This window comes from Numida meleagris, chromosome 4 (assembly GCF_002078875.1).
Source record: "Numida meleagris isolate 19003 breed g44 Domestic line chromosome 4, NumMel1.0, whole genome shotgun sequence".
In the NCBI taxonomy this organism is placed as follows: Eukaryota; Metazoa; Chordata; class Aves; order Galliformes; family Numididae; genus Numida; species Numida meleagris.
In genome coordinates, this window is record NC_034412.1 from 94,969,036 (window position 1) to 94,995,405 (window position 26,370).

The following is a 26,370-nucleotide window of genomic DNA, read 5'->3' on the forward strand; positions in this document are numbered from 1 at the left end:
AGAGGCCGGGTCTGTGGCACAGTGGGTACTACATCCTCTCCTCTGCCCCACCCCACCCCAACGACCCCCGGAGGAAGGGGGGGGGGGGTTGGGGGGAGGGCTGTCCGTCCGTGCCGCCGGGCAATCCCTGCGCTCTGCTGCTCCCTGGTGGCTGCGGGTGGCGGGACGGCGGCCCCCGGGTGCTGCCCCGTTCTGGGGTGTCTGCATCCCAGCGCTGCCTGAACCCCCGAGCGGTGCCTGATGATGTCCACGAATGTGTGCTCGCTCCCCCCGCCGCTGCCCCCCCCCGCTGTGATGCTTCTCCACTCTCCCACGCGTCCCCATCCCTGGGAGTTCCTCTCCCTCCCCGAGTGGGTCCTGTCTCCGCGAGTGGCTGCCTCCACCCGAGTGGGTCCTGTCCCCATGGATGGGTGCCTGTCCCCCCATCCCTTCGCCTCCCCGCGGGCTGTGCTACCGGCTTTGCCCTGCCCCAGGGCTCGCCTCGCCCCGTAGAGCCGCACCGCCTCCTCCTCCTCTTTCACCTCCTCCTCCTCCTCCTCCTCCTTCTCCTCCTCCACCTGACACCCCCCGGACCGGCCCACCCCTCCTTCCCTCCCTTCGCCCCTCCCGGAGCTCTCTCGACCGAGCGGGGAAAGCGAACGGAGCCGCCGAGCGCTGCTCAGCCGCTGCCCCAGCGCAGCCCCGGAGCATGCGAGGGCAGCGCGGGGGCCCCGTCCGCGCTGCCCCCCCCGGTGGGACGGCGGCGGGGCCGTCACGGGGAGGGGGGCACCGCAATCCGGCGTGAAGAGGGCTGGGAGATCCCTCCATCCCTCCTCCGTCCCTCCATCCCGGCTGGGGGGAGGCAGACCTTGCCCCAGTTTTTGGGGTGAGGTGCTGAGCGAGTCGTGGAGGGGGCTGCGAGGATCATGCCGGGGGGGCTGCGCCTCGGCGTCGCTTTCTCCTCGCCCTCCATGGAGCCTGGACTTTTTTTACGATGACTTTCCCTGAGCTGAGCAATGGCAGCTTGAGTGGGAACAGGACGGGGCAGGGCAGCCAGAGCGGTGCCAACCGGTCCTGGGGGCTGCAAGGCGAGGAGTCCCCCGAAGGCAACGGCACCACGCTGACTTTTGCCTTGGACGTGCAGGCAGTGGGCGTCGGGGTCTTCTTGGCTGTCTTCATCCTCTCAGCCATCGTGGGCAACATCCTCGTCATCCTCTCGGTGGCTTGCAACCGGCACCTGCAGACAGTCACCAACTACTTCATCGTCAACCTGGCCATCGCCGACCTGCTGCTCAGCACCACCGTGCTGCCCTTCTCAGCCACCTTGGAGGTGTTGGGTTTTTGGGTGTTCGGTCGCATCTTCTGCAACATCTGGGCAGCGGTGGACGTGCTGTGCTGCTCCGCCTCCATCATGAGCTTGTGCATCATCTCCGTGGACAGGTATATCGGCGTCAAGTATTCCCTCAAGTATCCCACCATCATGACAGAGAGGAAGGCTGGAGTCATCCTGGTGGTGGTCTGGCTCTCCTCCATGGTCATCTCCATTGGGCCGCTGCTGGGGTGGAAGGAGCCACCACCACCAGATGAGAGCATCTGTAGCATCACTGAAGAGCCAGGCTATGCCCTGTTCTCTTCCCTTTTCTCCTTCTACCTGCCCCTCATGGTCATCCTGGTGATGTACTTCAGGATCTACGTGGTGGCCAGAAGGACAACCCGGAGCTTGGAGGCGGGGGTCAAGAAGGAGAGGAATAAATCCATGGAGGTGGTACTGCGCATCCACTGCCGCAGCGTGCTGGAGGAGCCTCTCTCCAGCACCCGGAGCAAGGGGCACAACTTCAGGAGCTCCCTCTCCGTGCGACTCCTCAAGTTCTCCCGTGAGAAAAAAGCAGCCAAGACTCTTGCCATCGTTGTGGGTGTTTTCATCCTCTGTTGGTTCCCCTTCTTCTTCGTCCTGCCTTTTGGTAAGTGACTCCATCCCCTGTCCCAGCCAGAGCCCTGGGGCCTTACTCCTTGGAAAAAACTTTCAGGGCACAACTCATGTGGATATGAGGGAAAGGTAATGGATAGGTAAAGAAACCAGCCATGAATTAATCCAGTTAATTAACACTTGTTCAATATTTATTAATCGGAGGCACATAATCTATCAAAATATACAGCAACTGGATAAAATAGCAACAAAAAAAAAGAGTGGTTTAATTAATTTATTCTGCATTCAGCACTTTAATTAATGAAGTTCAGGCTGGGGAGGCAGGAAGCAGCTCTGTATCAAACAGGCTGTAATTATGGTGTAACGGTTCCCAACAGCTTTACAGATCTGTCCCCATTTTCCCTTCACCCCAGTTTTGGGAAGGGCAACTGATCTGCCTCCATGTGCTCAGGGCTCCCACCCCAGCTGGGAACTGGTGATGATGCTGGAGATGAGGGAAGTTTAACCCTCCAAGGAACACTGTTAGTGGGCATGGTGGGGGTGGGTGAATGGTTGGTGATCTTGGAGGTCTTTTCCAACCACAAGGATTCTACGATTTTATGTCAGAGGCTGAAACATGAGTCCCACTGACTTCTCAGGATGCTGATGTTGTGCTGGGACCTGGAGCAGGACCAGGTCTTACCTTGACTGGTGATGGCCTTGGGTGTTCCTCCTCCGGTGGGAGTCGTGTCCTCAGCTCCTGTCTATGGGTGCTCAGCTGGGGCTGTCTGCCAGGTTGTGCTCTTAAGTTTTGACAAGTTCCCTTCCAGCACAAACACAACACATGGCCCACAGAGTGCAGGGATCCAGAGCTTTTCACCACCATCTCATAGAACAGCAATTATCAACTCAAGGGATCAGATGAATCATCTGGAGTGATGTAGCTAAATCGGGAGAGAAAGAAAAAGTGTTAAAATAACTTCTGAATGTACACGATGGGCTTTGCACAGAGCTTAGCAAGACAAGGAGGTCTGTCACAATGTTGGGTGGGATCTTTGTGTCCCACAGTCCACCACACTACTTGTGTCCAAGTAGGGAAACACTCTCAGCATTTCAGAGTTTTCACCCAGTGTGAGTAAGGATGTTGCTGGTTTAGCTCAGGCTGTAATAAGCTTCTCTATGAAGCTATGAAACCCAACATCTTAGAATAGCTCAGTTCCCCTTTCAATACTGGGAGATTTTTGTAGTGTTTTCCACAGGCAAAAGTATTTTTTTGAATCTCATCTGTCCTCCCTTGAAACCCTTGAACCAACTCCTGCAATGATGTAAGTCACAACTGTTGCACTGAAGTAAAAGGAAAATGCTGATTTACGCCAGCTAAACATCCAGTCTTCATTCCTTAAGTGCCTCTTGTGAACCTATTTTCTTCCTCCAAGTGTGCAAGTTCTTTATAAACACAGTTTTGATCTCCACTTCCTGCCGTATTATGTGCATAATATAAACACAGCAAAAGTTCATTTATTTTGTGTCTAAAAAGTATGCTGCCATTGATTTCACCTCCCTTTTATTAATTGCGTTTCCCGATTCAAGCCTGCTAATCATTTAATGCTATCTAGGAGGAGAACAGAAACTTCTGCAAAGTCCAGTCTGATTTTACAGCTGAGGAGGTGGGTCTGAAATTCAGAGAAATCAGTGAAGTTCACTGCAAATCCATAAATTGAGCAATTCTCTTTGGGAAGAAGATTGTAAATGGTTAAGTGGAATGTCCTTTGTATTTGCTTGCTGGACAAACATGAGAAAGCGTTCGGAGCCAACGGGAAATGTTATAAATGTATATATTTGTAATGAAAGTGAAACACTGATTGGAAGTGAATAACGCTTTCGTTTGAAGTTAAACATATTGCTCCAATTTAAGGAAAGGATGAATAGAAGTTTATTAAAAAATGAGCACTCAGGTGCATTTCAACATGAGCTGTCACGTTAAAATGTAATGAATGTGCTCTATTTTCTTCTGAAGATATCAAAACGTTTTGACTTTCTTATTCTATTTGTCATGAGTTTGCAAGAAGTCGTCATTGACTGTTGGCCAACTGTTGCCTGAATGGGGATAAGTGATGAGAAAAACCTCCCAGCTCTGCATAGCATGGGCTGAGTAATCAGAACATCTGCACTGGCTCTGTCACCAGTGTCTGTGTTAGGCTGAGCATGTCTTTGCATCTTTCTGCAGCACAGCTTCCACTTTAATTAAACAAAATGAATATTTATCACATCAGTGCTGAGAAGCTACTACAGATTTTAAGTAACAGGACCCATGTATGCACTGAGTGCTCTCAGTCATTTCTCCATGCTTGAATAATCTGCAAACATGCTTCTTTAAATCAGTTCTCATTTCCAAACACCTCCACATTCTATTTATCAGCTGAGTAATTTAGCTCTTGGGTTTGTGATACATGTCCCCAAGCACACGATGCCATCTCCAGGAGTTTTTACACAATTACTGGTTTGCATGGCTAATGAGGCTTTTTAAGCCACAGGTTGTTCAACAAGAGATAAAATCCTAATTACAAGACAGCCCTAATGGGCTGTGTCTTTTGCTGGGTGTGTAGTAGACCTCCACCAAGCTGCTTTATCTGGTTATCCCATGTGGTGGTTGTGATTTATGCCAGGGTGCCTCTTTGCTTAGCAAAGACCTGACAAGGCAACATAACCGGAGGCTTCTCAGAGATACAGGGCAGGTGTTTAAGGGTATTTTGTACAATACAATTGATGTCCCTTTGGTTGTCTCATCAGTACCTCCTCCATCTCAGCTATAAAGAAATGAGATATAACCTAGTCTCGGTATTTTGAAGTTTAGTGGAAGCAAAATGCCCACATGAGGAAAAGCTCAATGCTGTATCAGCTCAACCTTTTATTATGCACTGGAGAATCTACACAAGAACTCTCTCTTAAGAAACACAACCACAGAGAATTCATTGGCTCTTCTGCTAGTGGAAAACCACTAACAAATTTAGGTGCTGAATTTGTCCTTTCAGTAGACATTTGCACAATGGTTGAAGGAACCAGAATCCTCCATGTAACACCTGTAGATAGTAATCTCCTTTCTCCACTGTGATGCGAGAGAAACTAAGTAAGAAAAGGAGGAGGATATAACCCTGCTTCCCATCCACTCTTCAGTGTCTAGGGAGTATAAGGACCCCAACTGGGACCCCAGCTGGGACCGTAGGAAGCACAAGCCTTTCTTCATCACCACCCCACGGGCATCCAAAAGGAGCAACCATCCCTTGGGATCAAGTGCGTACCTGGGATGGTATCTTCATGGCTCTTGGTTTTAACAAGAGTGGTCCAGTCTGGGCAGTGGGCTCCTATGTTTGTTATTCTTTGGATCTGATTTTAAGGGACATGGTTAGTAGGCATGGTTGTGATGGGTTCATGTTTGGACTTCATGATCCCAGAGGTCTTTTCCAACCTTAACGACTGCATAAAATCAATGCCAGTGTGAGAAAGGCACAACACCCATGGCTAGTGCCATACAAGGCCAAAGTCAACAACCTAAGGATCCCTTCACCCTGTCCCCCACAAGAAGCAGCTTATTCAAGCAAGGAATCCCTAAGTACAAGACAAATCCTTGTCTTACATTTGCCTAGAAAAATAGTATCCTGGTTTTTTTACTCTTCATCCTGAGGGAAAGACAGCTACATAAACTGGGTTAAGAAAGGTTTCCTTCAAGCCAAAACAAAATTACTTTTGTAGATACTATTTTGCAGAGGGCAGAAGATGTCCTTTCACAAAATATTTTGCCCAAGATGGGCTCACAGAAGCATAGCATTGCTCATATTTTGGAAACTGTAATTTGTAAAATAAATGATGAGGAGGACAATATGGGTAGAAGCACATTTCAGATGAGACTGAGTCTGTACTGGTAGCAGAATCTAATTCTATTCTAGCAGAAGAGCATTTAGCACGTTTTCCTAAGGAAAAGAAGGGCTTATATCATCACTCTATGCCTATGTGCATGTCAACATTTTCCCACCCTCTACCGAACTATTTCATCAATCTCAGTCACATTTAAGAAAGGGCTAAAGGTTTTCAATATATTAAATTCCCACAAGCTTCATTAAAATGGGCAGATAGGCAAATGAATGGAAACTTACATACCCTTCCCCATGGAGGGAAGATTAATGGGCTGGTGGTTGGATTTGATGATCTCAGAGGTCCTTTCCAACCTTAATGATTCTTTGATTCAACTCTGTGATTCTATGTTTGCAGAGTGAATTGTTCCTTTTTAGACATCAAAAAATATTCACTAAAAATACACATTCCCACGGAAAATCAAACTTCTTTAATTTTGTTGTGCTCAGGAGGACCTGATCTGAAGTGGAATTTGAGAGGAGGAGGATAAAGATACACCATTCAGACACTTTGATTGTAAGGACAATGCCTTATATCTCCTGAAATTTTCTGAGTCGTGGTGGAAGGGGCAAAACTGGCATGGAAAAAGCAATGGGCAGCTGCTTTGACCTGGAGAAGGATTTTTGACTGGATATTGGGATGAACTGGAATCAAAGCGTCAAATAAATCTGAAAGCAGAGCAATAGCAAGGGACTATTCCATCTGCCAAGTGTTCCCCACTGATCCTGAGCCATATGAACCATACATTCCTTAAAAATGCCAGCAAAGATATAGACCCAGAGGCTCAAAATCTGTTCAGTGCCAGGCTCCAATTTGATTTGTTGGACACCACCCAGGCAAAAGAGAAAATTCTTCTAATCTGCTTTCCACCATAGGATTTTTCCATCAAATTGATTCATACCAGATTAGAATAAATTAGTTAAATCATGAGGGACAGACTGACCCTCCAGCCCATCTCCTCATCTCAGGGAAAGATCACTTAGCCCTAAACCACTCCTGACCTTTTTCCTCAAATCTATTTTTAAAGCTCTGCAGTGTGAGCAAATCCATTAATTTCCCAGGAAAATTAAACTGCTGCTTAGTCAGTTTTCAAACGTACTTTCTGTGGTTTTTCTTTCCTGGTTCAGAGTGTCTCCAGTAACTTTAGGGCTTTGTTGCACCCTACCAGAATTTCATTTTGTATGGCATGATGTCTGGGATGTGCATGGTGGGCAAGGCATGGGGACTCGTGGTAGAGTCTGGGTGTGTACAGTCCCTGGCTATGAGTGATCCACATTGATTGCGTCTACCTGAAGATAACATAATAACAGGGAAACTGTCTACGGTTGTTGCACTGAGTGGCATGGTTTAGTACTGTGGTGGGGATGGGTTGATGACTGGACTTGATGATTTTAGATGCCTTTTCCAACCTTAATGGTCTATGATTCTATGGAATAGCTAGCAAAAATGATTATTGGGAGCCCAAACGAGTGCATGGCTCTCTTTCTACCCATCACTCTATGTAGAAGGCTGGAGACAGAGAAACATTTGTAATACCATTTTTCTGCCTTCTTACAAGAGATGCAGTGATCTGGACCTCAAACCACAACTTGGGCACCCAAGTTTAAACATATGCTCTTCCCTGCTTGGCCAAAGTAGAGTAGTGACTCAATGAAGTGACTGAGAATCGGACTCAGATCTCCCATGGCCTATATATGGGATTACTGTGCTTCCATTCCACCCACTGCTCCACCAAATAAAACTATTTAAAGCCAAATGTCTGCTTTTATATCACTGTGCCTTGACGCATCTGGAGGCAGTTGCTATAATGGATGTACCCCAAACAGGGGAAAAAAAAAAAAGATATTTTGAAAAATTTAAAGCTACTGTGGTTCAGTGGGCAGAATGTTATAAATTCTCTCAACAGGAATTTTAGAACCAGTAGGAAAATATGCAATGTAACATTAAATGCATTTATATTAAGCTGAGTTTGAAAGGTTTATTATACTTACACACACAAAACTTTGTCCAAGGTATTATAGGAAGCAGCTTTTAATTACCCTGATCTGTCTACATTAATTCATATCTGAATAAATATTTACTCATTAATTCTCATGAACTGGTTAATGGGATGTAGCAAAAATTACTCTTTGTTATGATCATGCAAGGCAGCTGCTTAATCTCCCTCAACCAGCTTGTTTTTAATTGGTTTTGTCACAACAAACAGCATTAACTAGATATTAGCAACTGTGTCATGATCAAAAGTTGTGTTGTAAAATGTTCGTACTACCTGTAGGCTTTAATTAGAGGTGCATTCACTTTAATGAATATATGCATATGTTTTGCTCAAGGTTTTTCAAAAAGTGGATGTATTTTCTCTTGGAAAGCAACCCAAATCAATTATTCAGGATTTTTACCTGATTGGATTACTGTGCTTTATTCCAGGTAGGGTAGGTAGGGCTGATAGTACTTACTAAGATTATTGGACCCCTCTCGAATAAGGTCCCACTTTCTAGTGCCAAATAATATTTATTAGGTAATGTTTTCCTTTTCCACTGTCAAGAGAGTCCCTGGCTTTGGATGCCAACAGTTTTGCCTTCAGCCCATTGCTCTTCAGTTTTCTACATAGGCAACAATGAAGATGATGTATTTTTAGGCTGCAGTTCATCTCATCCTAATGTTCCTATCTAAACCAGAAGTATGAAACTTTTTGACCCCAAAAGCACCAAGGGCTCAGAACTCCACATCCTAAATAAAGACATATTTTGGAATTGCATTGTAGGTAGGATGGTAAAATGGTTCTAAAGCAGCTCTGTCTCCTCAAAGAGATATGAAAAGAAAGATATATATGTTAAGAAATATATATGTGTTTGTCACTGAGATAAGTACCTTCATAAATCCACGAGGAAACAAATAATTCTGTCATCAGAGCAGGGCTGAGCAGGGTGATTTATAAAGCATGGATCCACATACTAACCAGTGAGGAGATACTGAATATCTCCGTTGAACTATTACTCAACTAAGCATCCACTTCTCCTTGCAGCTGACATGGCAGGGACACTGCAGAGAGAGTAGAGAGCAATTCTGAAATCAAACTCTTTAAATGTAATAAATTGGAGTTTTGTAAATGTGCTTCCACTCTGACTTTGTCTATCTTTTGAGTCTTTAACTTTGCAATTTTAGTTCATTGAGAAGTTTCGTTCTGTAGGTTGTAGTATAAAGTATTTGGAAACCAGTATACACTTAGCATAGTAGAGGTAAATAAGATAATTTTTGTATCACAAGAACTAATTGTGAAGCAAGGAACATAAGAATCTAATAAAATATTTGCTCTCTTTGAGAAAATATGTCTTTACAACTGCTGAATACCAGAATTGGTAGTTGCAAAGGCTGTAGTCCCCACGTGTCCAGCCCATAAGGTTATGTTTTTTTACCCTCTTTTTATTATGTTTTAGTGCTTTGTTTTTTATATACATTAACTGTATTTTTATGTGGCCCAAAGACAATTCCTCTTCACTCAATGCAGCCCAGGAAAGTCAAAAGTTTGGACACCCATGCAGCGTAGCCTATGCACTGCATTTTCATCAGCTGTCTTTCCGTGGGCACTAGCAGGATTTCTACTGGCATCTTCCATGTTTTTAAGATAAACCCACAAATTTAAGTGATGTTGATGAGGACAAGTGTTGTCTGAAAGAACAAGGTTCTCCTGCAGCCATGAGGTCAGGGACAGCCATTCCCCTGTCACTGCGGTGGAGCCCCTCATTCACAGTAGCTCATTTCTTTATAAGAGATTTGAGATTTGGGTCAAGGAAATGCAGATGAAGAAATGGAAGGTGATGAAGAGATGAGGTGAAAGAGCAGTAGGCGTGAGATGCAGTGAGGCCAGCAAGGTGCAGAGGTGGTTGAACTGGGAGCCCTTCTCATCTCCATCAGCCCTGAGGTCATAGGGCATCAAGGTGACACAAAGCCAAAGGGCTTGCTGAGCCCCAAAATAGAGCTGTCTCCTCTCTCTCCCAATGCTCAAGCCCCACAGGAGTGTTTCCAAGTGCCAAATGTCATTTATGGTCTTGTTATTGTTTACGCACCTGCTATTACTTTGGTTGTGACTGGGAGGGTTTGGAGATTTGCAAGTGAGTGAGTTTGTGAGGAATGGCTTCAGTATTAAAGTTCAGCAGCTGGATGCTTCCATGGGAGAAATACTTTGTGATTTGGCAATTAATCACCTTTGGTGTTTGCTGTAAATATTTCCTTTGAAGTGCCACTAGGGACACTGAGTGATGAGCACTTCCTTCTTTGCCTTTACAAGCTCTTCCCATCCAGAGAGTTCTGAACCCTTCTCACCTGTAACTGAACACACAGCCCAGACACCCTCTTTTCTCCTACCTCCTCCAGAGTAACTTGTAGCCACAGCAGTGCAAAAATAATGTGGTGGGTATTCACTAGTGGCATTGACCGTCTACACTCCAGACTGGTGAGGAAACCTGACAGAGGTAAAATTCACACCCTCCCACACAATGTATGCTGGGGACAAACTTGTCCCAGTGGTGACAGCTCTACAGTTCAAAGGACTACATAGGAAAGAGAACAGGTACAGGTGGCCTTAGGGAAGGAGACAACACTGTTCATCATCATTTGGGGCTAGGGATACTGTGGCACTGCTAACAGACCTACTACAGTCATTTGGTAGCTCTCCAGCATTGCTGACACACCAGTCAGACACTTCTGCCTGTCCTACTTTCTCTGTTATAACTCTGCATGAAAATCATCATGCTGAAACAGAAGACTGTACTTCTCCTTGCACCATAATTTATGGGTGTGATTAGCCCACAGATGGATTTACTGGAGTGGCTGGAACAGGATATGGCTGTTTAGCTGCTCCTAATGAATAGCCTTTCTCTAAGAGTTCTCCTTAGCTAATGCATCTGGAGCAGAGCCAGAGAACCACCAGGTCTGGTGGCAGAAACCCAACTGTCAGCTCACTAAAGAGAGGGCATTTCCTCCACCCGGGAAGTTTCCAACCCGAAGCAATTCACAACTCTGTCATTAAGGCTTCTGAGATGCAAATTTTAGTTTTCCCCATGTCCAGTAGCTAGAAAAAAAAAAAAAATTCAAGGGATCTCTGCAGTGAGAAATCCATGCCCTGGTCAAGTCCAAGCTGTGTGTCCCTTTGCTCACAGTGGGTACATTTATGACACTCAGTGAAAGAGGACCAGCAGGAGAGAACAAGGACTAGGCTACCCCCACAAGGCTGTCCAACACAAACCTGCCCTAAAAGCCTTCTTCAATCATGTGGACATGAACAGCTTGGTGCTTCTCAATTCAGTGCCTTCAATCAGAGATGCCCCTCTTCTGCTCAGCTGTTTGTGTATTCATGATAGTTAATAGGTTTCATGTTTTTCCCCATGAGATAAAGGTTAGAGCAGATCAGATGGTCATCCTGTGTGCAGCCAGGAGTTGGATTTGATGATCCTTGTGGATCCTTTTCAACTTGGGGTGTTCTGTGATTCTAGATTCTATGATCTCCTGGATAAAAGAGGTCCAAACATTCTGGCTGCATTTCCTTGCAAAACTGTGGGAGTGAAAGGTCTCAAGAGCTGAGAAGGCACTGACAAGAGACATATGGCAAATCATCCAAATGATGTCCATAATGAGGAAAAAATATGTGAGGAGGCTCTGCAGGAGTTCTCGCATGTAAGGATTGATTATGCAAAGACTGCTTGAGCCATGGGCAGCCCCTGCTACAAAAGAAGGCGGCTCCAGCCTTTGATAGGGATGCTGTCCTGAAATTGGTTCCAACGTGGACTCCACAAATTTTGTGAAACTGTTCAGATGGGGGAAAGCTCATGGAGAATTTTTTGAAGGAAATTAATGTCTGAAGGCAAAAAAGAAAAAGGATGATAAGTAGCATAGAAGCAGTGAGGAATGAGGGTATCTTCATGGTGTGGTCTCTCTCCATGGCAATGAGGCAGGAGGGATATAAAGCAATGCAACCAGGACAGGGATGGGCACTCTCCCTGCAGAAGAAGGATGATCCAGAGTCAGGCACTGCCACCCCTCTGTGCCAGGATGGGCCAAGGGGAGGGGACCCAAAGTCCAGGGGCTCAGAATGAGTTTCAAGCTCCTACGTCAACTGGTAGAGCTGTCAGTGGTGCTATTTCTTGCCCGGGGTGGGTGCATTGTCATCTGAGTCTCAGGTGGAGGATCTGATGTGCAATCCTACCCATACATAATTTCAGAAATGCGATTTGGAAGGGCGTGGGTTGCACAGACGTGACACGACACAAGGATGGAGACACCATCATCTGCTCACCGACCTCTTTTAAATGCAGACAGAGGAGGGCCTGGTTTCAGAGAAGGTGCCAGCTCTTGAACCTCTGCATTTAAAGCCTATTTATCCAGGAGACACTTGTCAAACAGCACCAGAAATGTTTTATAGCCATGGGCTATTTCTGTTCCCAGAATGCTTTCCACAGGAATTATCAGGAAAGCTGCGAGGATGTGTTGTGAAGGCAAGCAGGCAGTCTGCCATGGGCCTGTCTCCCTCCCTCCATATTGCACTCAGGCTGTGGACTTGGGGAAACAAAACAGAACCAGTGCACATCACAGGAATCTCACAGGGTTGTCTTCAGAAAGAGTTGAGCATGCAGAGACATGGGAGGCTGGATCAATGCAGGCAGATTGCTATTTTGCCAGCATTCAGGCATAGGGGTAGAAAATAGCTGTGTAGATGCTGGTGGATAGCGTCTGCTATCCTAGGAAGGAAATCAGGGAGAAGAGCCCCATTCCTCTTGTATCTGGTCATCTCCCAGCCTACCCCACTCCCTCCACAAGTCCCCTTCCCTGAATACCTCCTTACCATTGCTTCCCTTCTCATCTGTTTGATAAACAACACATGTAATTATTGCTAGTTTGCAGATAAGCTAAGAGATAGGTGGGACCAGACTCACAGGTGAAGAGTTCTACATATAGTTCTCTATGGATAGGTGTCTGCATGTGATTTGAATGTCTTATCTCAGCAGGGGGGTTGGAACTAGAAGATCTTTGAGGTCTCTTCCAACCCAAACCATTCTATGATTCTATGATTCTGTGATTCTATAATCTCCCATTATTGTCCATGGGAGTCCAGAGAGTGACAGCACTAACCAGATGTGGAGTGCAATGTTGTTCCTTAAGATGGATGTCCAGTGCTGTCCAAGGCGGTAGATGAGGCAAATATACAGAGAGGTTGGGTGAAAGACAAGACCTAGAGAAAGCCCTGCTGGTTCTGAAGCTGTGTCTTAAAACAGAAACGAATGGGTCACTGCTGCTTTCCTCTAAGATAGTGTAGCCATGAAGAGTCAAGATGCCTTCTTTTGCATTGCTGTCAAGCACTAAATGCCACACCTAATCCTTCAGTGCAGGAAAAGTAGAAAAATGTATAGAAGCCTTTGAAAGAAAGGATGAGACAGGGAGGAGAGCATCTGAGTGATTTTGCCGGTGTGATCTGTCTGTTTCTCTTGTAGGCTCCATCACTTGTGCTTCAGTCTGGGCAACTAGGACCCAGTTGGCCAACTGAGATGGAGAATGTGGAGACTCTTGTCAGTGGTGGGTTTAGTTTCTCCATTGAAGAGATATGCTCATAGTAAGGCTGTGTTATTCTCTAGTGTGCACAAAGCTTGTCCCACCACAGCTTTCAGTCTTTGCCCACTTGTTCATTCTGAGACGTGAGAACCAGCTCACAAAACGGCACTCAGAATGTGCGTGCTCCTCCTGGGTTTCATTAGCATTCCTTGATGGCCCCAGCAGGCAGCGTGGCCACTGCTCTCCTACAGGATGGATCCCCCTAAAGGTCAGGGGAACTGGGACGTGGGCGGTTTTGTTTTCCTGCTGCAGTGGCAGGGCAAGGGAAAGCATTTGCACTGAAAACAGAACTTTCCCTGTGTCTGAGGCTGTTTGAGTTAAAGGAAGCCAGGGTAGGGGGCTGAGTGGATGTTGTTTACATTGAATGTGACCTTCAGCACATCTCAATTTATTCCACCCATCCAGCTGGAAAAGGTCTGTTTCTTCACTCTCTGCACTTATGCTGCATACCCATCAGCATACACATAGAGAAACCACAGGTGATAAAATTAGCAGCCTAATGGACAGAACAAAAATCGTTTGCTCCAAAAAGGAGCATTTACCACCCCAAGCAGAACAGGTTGACTCGTAGCAGAATTCAGACAAGTCTTTGAAGGGCATGTATAGTGAGATCAGGTCCAGATTCCCACCAAGTGCACTGGCAGTCCCTCACGTACCTTCTTCCTTTGTAGCTCATCTTCTTCCTTTCACTTGCTCTCTTCCTGTCCATACCCTCTTCTGATGCACAGACTACAGGCAGCTGTTTCCATCTTGAGAAAAGAGTGATTGCTCCTGCAGATCATTATATTGCACAATCCCATTCAAAATCAAATATGGAACTTCATGTGTGTCCCAGTCCATGGCCTTTGTTGCCACTGCTTTGGGGAGACCATTCTGGATCTTACTGCTCAGAAGTGTAAGAAAATTTACTGTTTGCAGCAGGAATTTATCCATGCCTCATTTGTAATCATTTAGATTTTTTTCACCGTATCACCTTTTTGCTTATGTGGTTCTATTCTCTCTTTGGATTTCACCCCTCAGGCAGGTGGGGAGTCAGATGTCTTCTTCCCTTACAACCTCTGTTTTGCTGCACTGAACAAGCCAAAACTCATTTCTCCTAATGGGCTTCGTTTTGCTTTTGTCACTCATGTTCTTCCACTGGTCCAATTGGATTTCCTCTTCTTTAGAAGATTGCAGGTGATCTGGCATTAGGAGAGCAACTCTGTGCTCATGATCAACTTCACATTCAATCTTTTGAAAGAGCATAGACCAAAGGGATCTCTGGGCAAGCAATACTTTGTGGTAATGTTACTGTTAGCAATGGCAATGGCATTTGGTTTCAAACTAAAAGAAGGGAGTTTTAGATGGGATATAAGGAAAAAAGTTCTTTACAATAAGGGTGGTGAGGCAGTGACACAGGTTGCCCAGAGAGGTGGTGGATACCCCATCCCTGGAGACACCCGAGGTCAGGCAGGATGGGGCTCTGAGCACCTGATGGAGCTGTGGGTGTCCCTGTTCATTGCAGTGAGTGGGACCAGGTGGCCTTCAGAGGTCCCTTCCAACTCAGTTCTATGATTCTATGAGATCACACTTCCCACCTGGAGGAGAGATGCAGAAGACAAGAACCTTCAGTTTATTGGTGGCTGTCCTCTGCAAAGGCTACCGTGTAGCCATGGTGCTTGGTGCTCTGTTAAGTCAATGCTGGGATTTAATCATGGCACAGAGATCCCTAAGGAAGAGTGTCTGAACAAACAAATTGATGTCAACTTCTGCTTCCAAGTATGTGCTCAGGATTGTACCAGATGGTTCATTTCATGCGCTGGTCCTGTTCACTGCCATTTCATTTCATAAGGGGCTCTCCAAAGGACTCACCTGCCAAAGTCAGCTGAAAACAGCTCTGAAGGCCAGTGCTAGAGGCACACCTCAAAGCTGTGAGACATTTTCAGGCAGCACTGATATGTGGATTAAGAATGCTGCTCTGCTGGCAGATATGAGTCATCACGGTCACCACAGTGACTGGGTCAAGCACCTCAGAAAAATGATCTGGGAGTCAATTTTTATTTCCCCATATCTATTTCTTGTCACTTCCAGCCCAGAAGTGATCTGCACTCTGAGAATGCAGCAGCTTGCCGGGCTTCAAGAGGGTTTCATAACCATCATACCCATCAAGTCATTAAGTTTGGAAAACACCACTAAGAACATCAAATCCAACCATCAACCCATCACCACCATGCCCACTAAATCGTGTCCCTCAGTGTGACATCTACCTTTTTCTTGAAAGCCTCCAAGGACAGTGACTCTACCATCTCTCTGAGCAGTCCATTCCAGTTATTTTATTCCATATAATTTGCTTTTGAAGAAAGTGTGGCAATCCACGAGTAATCGCTTCTGAAGAGAGAGAAGAATTGAGTCAACCATACATAGTGTCAGGACCTGATTTCTCCCCTCTTATCCCATCAAATAATCCATCAGTAAAGTTCCCAAGTGGACTGGCTTTGGGAGCTAGCCTGGACCACGCTAAAGCTAATTCCTTGCAATACTGGTACTCATGCCTTGTACCTTCAGCAGCATCTGGCACCCAAGCGAAAGGGAAAGTCTTTGCTCCAGTCAGAAGAGGGAGCAAAGAATCTCAGGGTCAAAAGCCCTCCTTGGATTTAGGAACATCTTGTTACCCTTCGTAACTCTGTGTTTATACCTGGCCACGTTGTCCCATCTTCTCATGCTTACATTCCCCCAAAAGTGCTGTTTCCACCCAACTTTGAATGACTCCTTCACCTGACTGTTGTTGCATGGACTGTTGCTACTGCCACTCAGAAAAGTTTCAGCACTAGAAAGTTTTCCCTTGATTTCATCCTCTCCTTGGTTATCTTAATTTCTTATTGTTCCCTTTCATTCCCTACATGAAAAAGAAATACCTCTGCAGGCTTGGGTAAGTGAACTGCAGTATGAGTCCTGCAGTTTTGACGGAGAACACCAAGGTTGACATCAGAGCTAAGCAGTAGCTGGGCTTCTATCACTCCAAGTACTGGTAAGGAGCAAAAAGCATCCCACCAGACAGCTGTTTCTATTAAATTTGGGAATGCTTGCAAAACCACACAGAAAAGCCTACAAATGAAAAGCAAACTGAGCTGTTTGTTGCCATTAACAAAGAGCGAAAACAGACAAACAAAATAGCGAATACGAGAATGTGATCATTTGGGAACATTTCCTTTGTTATTCCTACTAATAAAAGCCTATTTGTGCAACGGCAGCATCCCTGAGCATCCAGGAGCTGGAACTCCCGTAGCAAAATGGTAGCTCCTCACTCCAGAGACTTCATTGCCTTGGTTTTGAGAGCTTAACTGTGCAAATGCCCACCAAGAGGATACCACAACTGACCCAGGGCAGATGCACAGAAGAGTGTCATGTGGGAAAAAAAAAATGTGTTTTTTAGCAAAAAGTTTTATAACAATGTGACTAAACTACCCAAGGGAGATCCTGAAGGCTGGCAACGGTCTTTTAGCAGCAGGTTTGGGATCTAGTGAAAGAAGATGGGAAAGTCACCAAAAGAAAATTAAAGTCTGTATTTCAAATTGGCCCACAATGTCGTGTTTCATTTTTAATTCTGATTAGGCTCGATTTTGTTTCTAAAAAGAAATATAAAATCCAATACATCATGCTTTGGCACCCCTGTCCCCTGACCTCAAAAGAAAAGTTTTGTTTAGAAATGTTTCAAGAATGAAACTCTGCATTTGACTTTAAAATGTATTTCTCACTCAACTGCTGTGGCCAAAACACTTCTATGAGTATGTCCTACATGAAAATATGCATTTTTCTCTGCATGCTTCTTAGTGAATGAAACAGACAACCAATATATTTTTTCCCCTGCTCTCATCAGATATGTTTTTTTTTTCTCTCAGGCTGCCTGAGAGTGGTGTCAGGAGAGATATCCTGGTACTGCTTGGAAAGCACTTGGGAATCTCTGTATAAAGGGATTAAGAATGTTGGGGAATGAAGTGGATGTATGGCATTGCTATGAACAACCATAACATTTCCTAATCATACCCAGTTTTCAGTTTCCCTCTGGAGAACAAGTAGCAGGCTCAAATGCACCTTTGTTGATCTGTATATTCCATAATTATTTTAAGTGGTCTCTTTCAAAGGACTCTTAGTGGCAGAGAGTGGGAAAGGATGTCCTTAAAAGAATAATCACCCTTGAGCTCTCCCAAATCCCAGGCAGGAGGGGTCAGTCTGACATTCTTGGCTTGCAAGCTGAACATGCCCTTGGCTGTGGAAGCAGCATCAGGGGCCAAGGAAAGCAGCATTCTCTGAGCTCTGTGACAGGGACAGCTTGGTATGGTGCTGGCTTGGCTGTAGGGGACTGTGAGCACATCGTCTTCAGCGTGGATACTCCGGGGAAAGAAGGGGGAGAAGTGGGACCAGACCACCGTGGAGTGTGCCACAGGCAAGCTACAGGAAGGAAACAGATGATTCCCATTGAGAAACAGCTGAAGACCCCAATGGAGGAACAGTTCAGGGCACAGATGCTCTGCAGTAAAAAGCACGTCCCCTTCCGTGCCTTGGGACCTTGCCCATTGTCACACTACAAGAAACTTGTTCAGACCTCGAGTTCCATCTACAAAGCACTCTGTGTATAAGAATGACCCAGTTCCACCACTCTCACGGAGAGGAAAACTTAAGGAAGTACACCCCAAAGAAATCCCACACAAAAAGGGAGCAGATTGTCAGCCTCCAGACTCATCTGCCCTCGCTGCACCACGCCCTGGTTATTGGTGAATAGCACCGGGTCATGCTCAGCCATGTAGTCAAATTCTTCTGTGTTACCTGAAAATCTTTCTTTGGGGCTCTGAATATTCATGGCACCCCCACACCTCCTAATGTGGGCCACAGCTGGGACATCTCTGCCATGAGAAATGAGGAACAAGGGCAGGTTCATGAACCTGGAGGTCCTCCTTCCCCCCCTGGGAGCCCTGACTTTGTCTGCAGAGTCCATCCACAGATTGCACCATTTCCTCACTTTCAGAGTGAGCATCCAGGGATTTCTCTGTGCCAAGGCATCAAAGAGAAGTTGATGACCTGCTGTCTTGTGCAGCTAATTGATACCAGGCCTCCTTGTTCCTCAGGGAGGTCTCTGAGGGAGCCAGGCCAGGGGAGGTCAGAAGGAATGGACAGAAGACACGGATTACATGGATGTACCAGGGAGTGAGGAGGGCAGACAGCATATTTACCCTATGGGAGAAATCTCTCAGTTGGTCCAATGGTCATCCCTTTCTCTGGATGAATTCTGGACTGATTTGTCACCTGATGCCCAAAGGAATATCTCGTGTCACTCAAGTTCTTCCTCTTCTTGTTCAAGTAGTCCTGAGCAAGGGCCAGACAGAATGTCACCCCTGTGACCAGGAGCCCTCTGGAGAATGTGGCTTAGAGGAAGCCATGCTCCCTTCCCCATCCCCTCCGCAGAGTCAATGTAGGATGTTATGCAATTCAGCAGCATGCATCAGTGCTTTAATTTTTCAGGGAAGAAGAAGTTACCTTAGTAGAGGGCTCAGGTGGGGAATCATGCTCTGAGATAATCTGAAAAATAATGTCTGTTTGTTAAGGCACGTTCTGATCTTCTCCAACAACTGGAAGGACTCTCTTCAAAAGAAAAGCAAAATTACTTTGGCGGAAGCATTTTGCCCTCCCTTCTAATCAGCAGTCAAATGAGTGAGAGACCTTAGTTTCCTATTGCTTACGTCATTTCTCTTCTTCCAAATCAACAGCTTAATTTTGTGTCCCACCTAGAGTGGCTGGAGGTGGAAGTATTGCCTTTTACAGCAGTCAGGGCTGCAGGGCTCAGAGGTCTGATGGCATCCATGCTGCTCCAAAGCACAAGCATGTTGTGCAGACCTGTGTGTATTTCCATTTGCAAAGTTGAAAATGGCTATTCTGGGTACAAAATTGGCAGCTTAACTGTCTGCGGGTGATTGATTGGCATCTCTTTGTATTAAATTGCTAGGAAGTACGTGTGGTACATAAGTGAGAAAGGAGGAGTTAGAAACAAGAAAAGAAAACCAGTAGGCAGAAGTTAAAACTGGAAAAAGATACATTTGTGCAACCTCTACATTCCTTCTTCCTTTATGCAGCCATGGCAGAAGCCTCTGCGCCCTCCAATGCCAAACCAGAGCCTGCAGCAAAAGCAAACCATTCCTCTTTGAATAATATTTGGGGTGTGGATTCAGCCTCCTGCACACCTGCAAAGCACATATCATTCTCCTGGGTGCAACGGTCCGAATAAAAGAATCATAGAAGCTTAGAATCATAGAATCAATCATGGAATGGCTTGGGTTGGAAGGGACCATACCAATCATCCAGTTCCAATCCCTATTCTGTGGACAGAGTTGCCCCCCACCAGATCATTTTGCCCAGGGCCCCATCCAGCCTGGCCTTGAACGCCTCCAGGGGTGGGGCATCCACAGCTTCTCTTCCTCACCACCCTGAGTAGAGAATTTCTCCCTAACATCTAACCAAAATTTTCCTTCTTCTCTAGTTTAAAGCCATTCCCCCTTGTCCTATCACTGTTAGACCATGTAAAAAGTCAATCCCCCTCCTGCTTATAAGCTCCCTTCAGCAGAAGCACTCGAGCAGATACAGAACTCAGGAGATTCCCAAATAGTGCGTGTGGACACTGGCCAGCAAAGGAGGATTTCATTGGGAAATGCCAGTTGGAAAACCAAGCAGAAATGTTCCAGGTTTAACAGCCTCAACTTCAATCTCTACTCATAGCTCCAGGGCAGTGCTCTCATGCCAAGTTCCCATGGCTTTCTTACCATGCAACCAGCAGGCTGAAAATCTTGGCAGGTCTGTGCTAAGCCAGTGAAAACTCCTGGTTTCAGCACAGGTAACCTGGAAGCCCTGAGTACCCTGGCTCCAGAGAGGGCTTTCTAGTGCTTTGAGGTTTCACAAACGTGTTAATTTTGGAGATACTAGGACACTATAAATTGAAAAATTCTAAAGACTACATGGCTTCCGTTCTCTAATCTCCCATTATGTTCAAACCATGGAAAGCCTGGGGAATATATCTGGGCAAGAACTTTATGCCTTCTGAACCCTGCAATTGGGAAGGCTTGAGAAGAGGGAGTCTGCCCAGTGGTGCACATCTGTCAAGTTGTGGCTGGCTGTTGGCACAGCTGTTTCCATAGATTAACAAGCATTTCTGCCTCAGCTGGTAGTTCTCAGGGTTGCAGAGATCCATTGCTTTTAAACAACAGTGTACATCAGAGGTTCTTGGAATTTGTTTATTTGTTTTTAATTTATAGTTCATTGGAAATTTTCATTAATTCTTTATTGCATTCCATTTTGGGAAGAAAGCAAATATCAAACTGAAATTTCCCACCAACTAGACATCTGGATTTCCTGAGAACATTGCTCCCAAACATGCACTGACACACTGCAAAACATGGTTCTTCAAATTCCATCTTTTCACATTAAAATCATGGGGATTTGCGACAATAGCTTCATAGAAACATAGATGACCAGGGCTGGAAACGATCTTAAGAGATTACCTAATTCCTCCCTTTACTTCAGGTCAGGGAAGCTGGATTTGTCCTGGAACAGGTTGCCCAGCGAGGTTGTGGATGCCCCCTCCCTGTTAGCATTCAAGGCCAGGCTGGATGGGGCTGTGAGCAACCTGGTCTAGAGGGAGGTGTCCCTGCCTATAGCAGGGGGTTGGAACTAGGTGATCTTAAGGGTCCCTTGCAACCCAACACATGCTGCGATTCTATGAACATTTCCCTTAGTTGCAAATTTCTGGTTGCCCTGACACTATGAAATTGGTTCCAGTGTGCATCTGTTTTTGTTACTTCATATATTTCAGGCAGTGCCTGTGTCATTAAAAATCTGTTATATACAGGTTATCACTGAGGAAAAACCTCTAAAGTCCACCGGCAGTGCAAGCTGTACTCTGTATTGAAAACTGGCTCTAAATTCAACTCCTGCTGAATAATTTCAGCCTTTGCAAAACTTGTCTCCTCTTTCTCAGTCTTTGTAGATGTCTCTTTTTTTCTCCCAGGATGTCTCTACACACAACATAGACATGAGCGTCCTTTCCCTGAGGCTGATTGTCTCGTGGTATGAGTTAGTTTAGAAGATGGCCATCAGCAAGGAAGAGCTCTCAGCTGACATTCCTATTTCTATACTGAAGCAGTGTCAAACATCTGTCCATGTTATTCCCTAAGTATGGCATAAGGTCACATCTGCTGAACAGCTTACTTCTTTCCTTTCCAGAGGAGAGTCAAATACAGCACCTCCCCATGTACTTCTAACTGGGGAATCACATAGATTTCATGGGGCTGCGAGAAGTAGGCAGGGAGTTTTGTCCTTTCTGGTCAGACATGGACTTAGTGGTATTAGTAATGAAAGTGTATTGATGTTTTGTAGTCGCTTTTAGGAGATGTTAAGGAGGTTATCAGATTAGAGCAAATGCAGCTGTGCTACTCTTACTTTCCAAGCTTGGAGGATATTTAAAAAAAAAATACACTTGACAAGGTTCAGCCTTGTAAGTTAGCCCTTAGGTAGCCGCATGGTTATGTGCAGAGTTTGGAATAAAATTAGCCCTACTTTCATGGAAAATTCATCTGTGCATGGAGCATTTTCCAGTGGAGCTTCCTAAGCATAATGGGGGAGTCCAAAAACCCTCTGGGGTGCTATGGAATTCTTCACCTCCAGATACCTGAGGTTGAAGTGCCATGCCTCACTTTGAGACCCACATACAAGCACAGCAGCCCAAACAATTTTCTTCATCCTCTCCATCACACACACACCAAGACATTCAGTTTCAAGAATTTGGTTCAGTTAGAAAAGCATATTATTTTTTTTAATCATCCAAGATGCTTCTGTCTGCAAACAGTAATTACTACCCTTATTCTCTGCTATCTTGGGTCATGCACTTTGGAAGTCAGACGCACATGCTGAGAAGTCTGTTCTATCTGTGTGATGCTACATGGCCTGATACGTAATTGGGAGATAGCAGCCATTGGCATAGGCAGGATTGGAAGAGCTGGAATCAGGGGATTTATCTGTTCCCTCTAGAGACAAATGCCAAGAGGCCGCTCTGTGTGTCATCATCATGCTTAGCCTGACAGAGCATTCAGCATCCAAGGTACACTTGGAATAAAGCGTATTTATTAAGGCACTGATCAGCCGTGATTGCTTGGCAGGGAGTAGGGAAGAGGTCAAGCTCTGGCACAACTCCACAAAGCCTCTTAGAGCTGCAGCTGGTTCCCCAGCATAAGCATCTGCTGCTCCCCAAAACAGAATCAGCAGTGACAGAGAGAGGTCCTGCGTGCCAGGGTGACCTATGGATCAGACTCCTAGAGAGGAAGAGTCTTGAGAAACAAGTGCAGTTTTTCACAGCCTCACACTCCCCTCCTCATTCTATCATCCATCCATCCAACCAGCACTGTGGCTCCAGCTGGAGGTCTAGCACCAAGCAAAATGCATTTCTTTGCAATTCTTTCCAAGATATTCAATGAAATAAGAGTCATCCCCTTCTCTTGTGGTCTTATGACCACATCACTCGTAAGAATGTATGAGGCTCAAGTCCCAGGCACTGCTCTTCCACACTCATGTTCACACTTTCAACTTGTCTCTTCTTCCTTCACGGGGCTGAGAAATCCTCCTGGAGGGAAAATAGTATATTCCTAGGGGAATATCAAAGAATCTGTGATGCCTTCCCATTGTGGCTTACCTTGAAGTCTTAGGCTGGTTTCAGGCACAGTTAATTCCACTGCTGAGACTCTCAGCAGGCAGCATGCATTGAACAGGGTACGAAAAGCAAAGGAAACAAGGAGCAACCAGGTAGAGATCAGGAGATATGGGTATTATTGGAGAAGCCCTTTTCCACCAAGCGTTACATCAACACGTCTGCTCCTTCATTGCCTCTGGAGGCCCTTAGCCCCATTCCCAATGGACTGTGATCCACTAAAGTAGAGCAGGAGGCCAGGCACCAGACAGCCCAGCACAAGGACACCCCAGGCTGTTCTCACCAGTTTCTCTGAGTCTCCAGATCCACCCAACAGTATTAGTGTGTGATGCGTTTATTTCTTCAGCATCGCAAGAAATGCAGCTGTAATGCTTCTGGGACCTGAATGGCTGTTGGAAGCTGGCTCTGGTCTCTGCTGATGGCATCCAAAGGACCATGCAAACACTGCCATCAGTGCCAGCAAGTGACAGCCATTGTTTTGAGAGGAAGAGCCCAGAGAGCACTCTGTGGTGCTTGTTTCTTCCCCGCTTTGTTTGCTGTGGGCAATTACTGGCATACCAAAAGATATTAGCTCTGGGTGTGAGAGTGCAGAGAGCCTGACTGTTTTCAAACACCAGCATCGCAGCTCATTGTAATTAATTTAGTGTTGACATGATCCCCAAGAAGCAAACCCTTCATTATACTCAATTAAACCTCTTGACACAGAGGCTTGACTCATTGTCAGTCCCTCTAATTAAGAGCAAATGCATGGAAATGTAGACATCACAGCATATGTGCATGTCAAACACAGGGAATGATGTTGCAGAGGGGAATAAAGACCACTGCTATTCCCACTTCAAGCAGTTTTTGGAGCTGATGTACTGTTCTCAAACAGTTATTGCACTTATTGTATCTGGAGACCCTCTGTGACATGGGAGTTTTTACACTTGTCTTGTATTCAGGTCCCACCTCATTTTCGAACAGTTTGCTAATGTTAGTCACAGTTTTCAAGGCTAGAAGGTTCTGTCTGCTGTGATTTACTGACGACATAAGCACCTTGTTCAATAGCTTCTTCAACTCACCCCATTACTCAAAAGCGTGTTTTTTCTTAGAAAGACACTCATGACTGCAAATAATGGAGAACCCATGTCTCTAGTCATGCTTTTTTCCAGTTTCTTTGTATCACTGCTATTAAAAATGACCGTTTTCTTTCCAATGTAAATTTATCTAGCTATAAATTCAAGCCATTAAGCTTTTCTACTGCCTTTGGCTGGATTAAAAAGTCGTTTGCTATCAGAAATGGCTTCCCCTATATGTCACTGCAATGCATGAGCAAGCTGCTTCAATTTCTCTTGATAATGCCAATAGATCACACTCCATTAATTTCACGCTCTAAGTCAAGATTTCCAGACCTTTGCATCATCTCATAGAGCTCCTCAGAGCATTTTCCATCTCCTCGGCATCTATTCTGCATTGCAGGCACCGAAATGGAACATGGTTTTCCATAAGAGCTCCTTCCATTTTTCAGTCTTCTTTGGTCCGGTTCATCTGTTCCTTTTCTTGGCTTGTTTATGATCCGAGTTTTTGTTATTATTACTAACACTCCATGAATCACTGCTCCGAGGTGGATAACACATGTCTTTTTGCCAGCAGCCTTGACAGCCTTTCTGTGAGGGAGGTAGCTGCAAGATCAAGTCATCAACTGTTAGTAGAAAGAAATGTATTTCTCTGAAGAACCATTTCACCACAATGCTCCCATGTGCTGTTCTTCGAGGTGGGGGGGGGGGACAAGAAAACTCCTCCAGAACTGACAATATCGTTACTGTATGTGATACTGGGATTGAAACAGGGAGGAAGAATTCCTCCTGTTCATGAGGATATTTTTTTGTCATGCAAAGTGGTTATGAATTTAATGAGAGTTCAAGGTGTAACTATTCTTAAAATGTGTACCATAACATTTATGCTTGGGACCATCAGGCGACTCAGCTTCACCCACTATTACAAGCTATTTGGGTACAAGCAAGTTGATAGTCCTGAAAAAACATTGAGGCAGATGGTTTCAGCCACCAGCAAAATTGCTCTTTTCAGTGTTTTAGATACCTGAAGGTGATCTGTAAGTGCAGAGTAAGAATCTGGAGCTGCAGTAAACTCCTATCTATGCTTCTGCTCAGGGTTTGATGAGCAGAGAGCTTGAGGGCTTATGTCCTAAAAGCTTACGTCCTAAAGGCTTGAGGATCTGGGGCAGCATTGCATTTTTGCTTACATTCAGAAAATTTAACATAGAATCATAGACTCACAGAATGGTTTGAGTTGGAAGGGACACTTAAAGGCAAGCTGGTCCAACTCCCTGCAATGAACAGGGACACCTAGATCTCCATCAGGTGCTCAGAGCCCCATCCATCCTGACCTTGGGTGTCTCCAGGGATGGAGCATCTGCCATATGCTGCATGCAGGAACAAGTTGCAGGGAAGCTGAGTATTGTCTCAGAGCAAATGCAGAGTCTCTATCCAGGGGCAGATCTGTTGCACAAGGCACACAAGTGACTTCTGCTCAAAGACCAGCAAGCCCTGGGGACGACTGGGAGTTCCCCATTGGACATCCAGATTCCTTGCCTTTAGACAACACTGTTGGAGGAAGTCCTTAAGTAAAGCAATATATATGTGGCATGGTTCTTTATTCATCAAATAAAAATCTCATCCGAAGGAGCTGGCATGTGTGAAACAATGTTGTGATGATGGGAGAAGAGGACATAACCATTATCTGGGATGGCACTATTCTTGACAGAGATCGCCCATGAAAACAGCACTTTCCTAAGAAGGGGTGGAAAGTCCACTTAGGGTTAGTTCTCTGGAACAAGAAGTCAGTATGCAAAATTAGCACATCTAAGAGTTAATTAAGAGTCAAGGACACATCAAGGCAGGCACCCTCGATCCCACAGCTATTACTTCTGAGCAGTGAATGAAGAGCAGGGGTGGCAAAAAGGCTTATTTATCAGGTGAAAAGGCGAGAGAGAGGCAGGTGGATATCTCATGAGATGTACACAAATTGCCATGGAAATTGAATGTAAATTTCCATCCTTTCCCTGCAGAAGCAGAGATTAAAAAAGAAGTTGAGATAGGGCAGAGATAGAGTGGGAACATGTCAGTGGAGAATGAGCCTCATCACTGTAATGAGGCTCTTTGAGACACTCGTTTCCTCTCAGCAAAGATCCCATTACCCTGTGCAGGCATTTAAATCAGGCAGTGTGGCAAGGTCCTTGCATTCTCTCCCCCCCAAA

At 45.4% G+C, this 26,370-nt stretch overlaps 1 protein-coding gene across 1 annotated transcript in view; it reads left to right on the forward strand.

Annotated features, from left to right (window-relative positions):
* ADRA1D (adrenoceptor alpha 1D) overlaps positions 614 to 26,370 on the forward strand; it is a 40,951-nt gene continuing 15,194 nt past the window's right edge. The window contains exon 1 of the mRNA XM_021396914.1: positions 614 to 1,940. Coding sequence (XP_021252589.1) covers positions 974 to 1,940 — 967 coding nt within the window. The 5' untranslated portion in view covers positions 614 to 973. The remainder of the gene's footprint in view (positions 1,941 to 26,370) is intronic.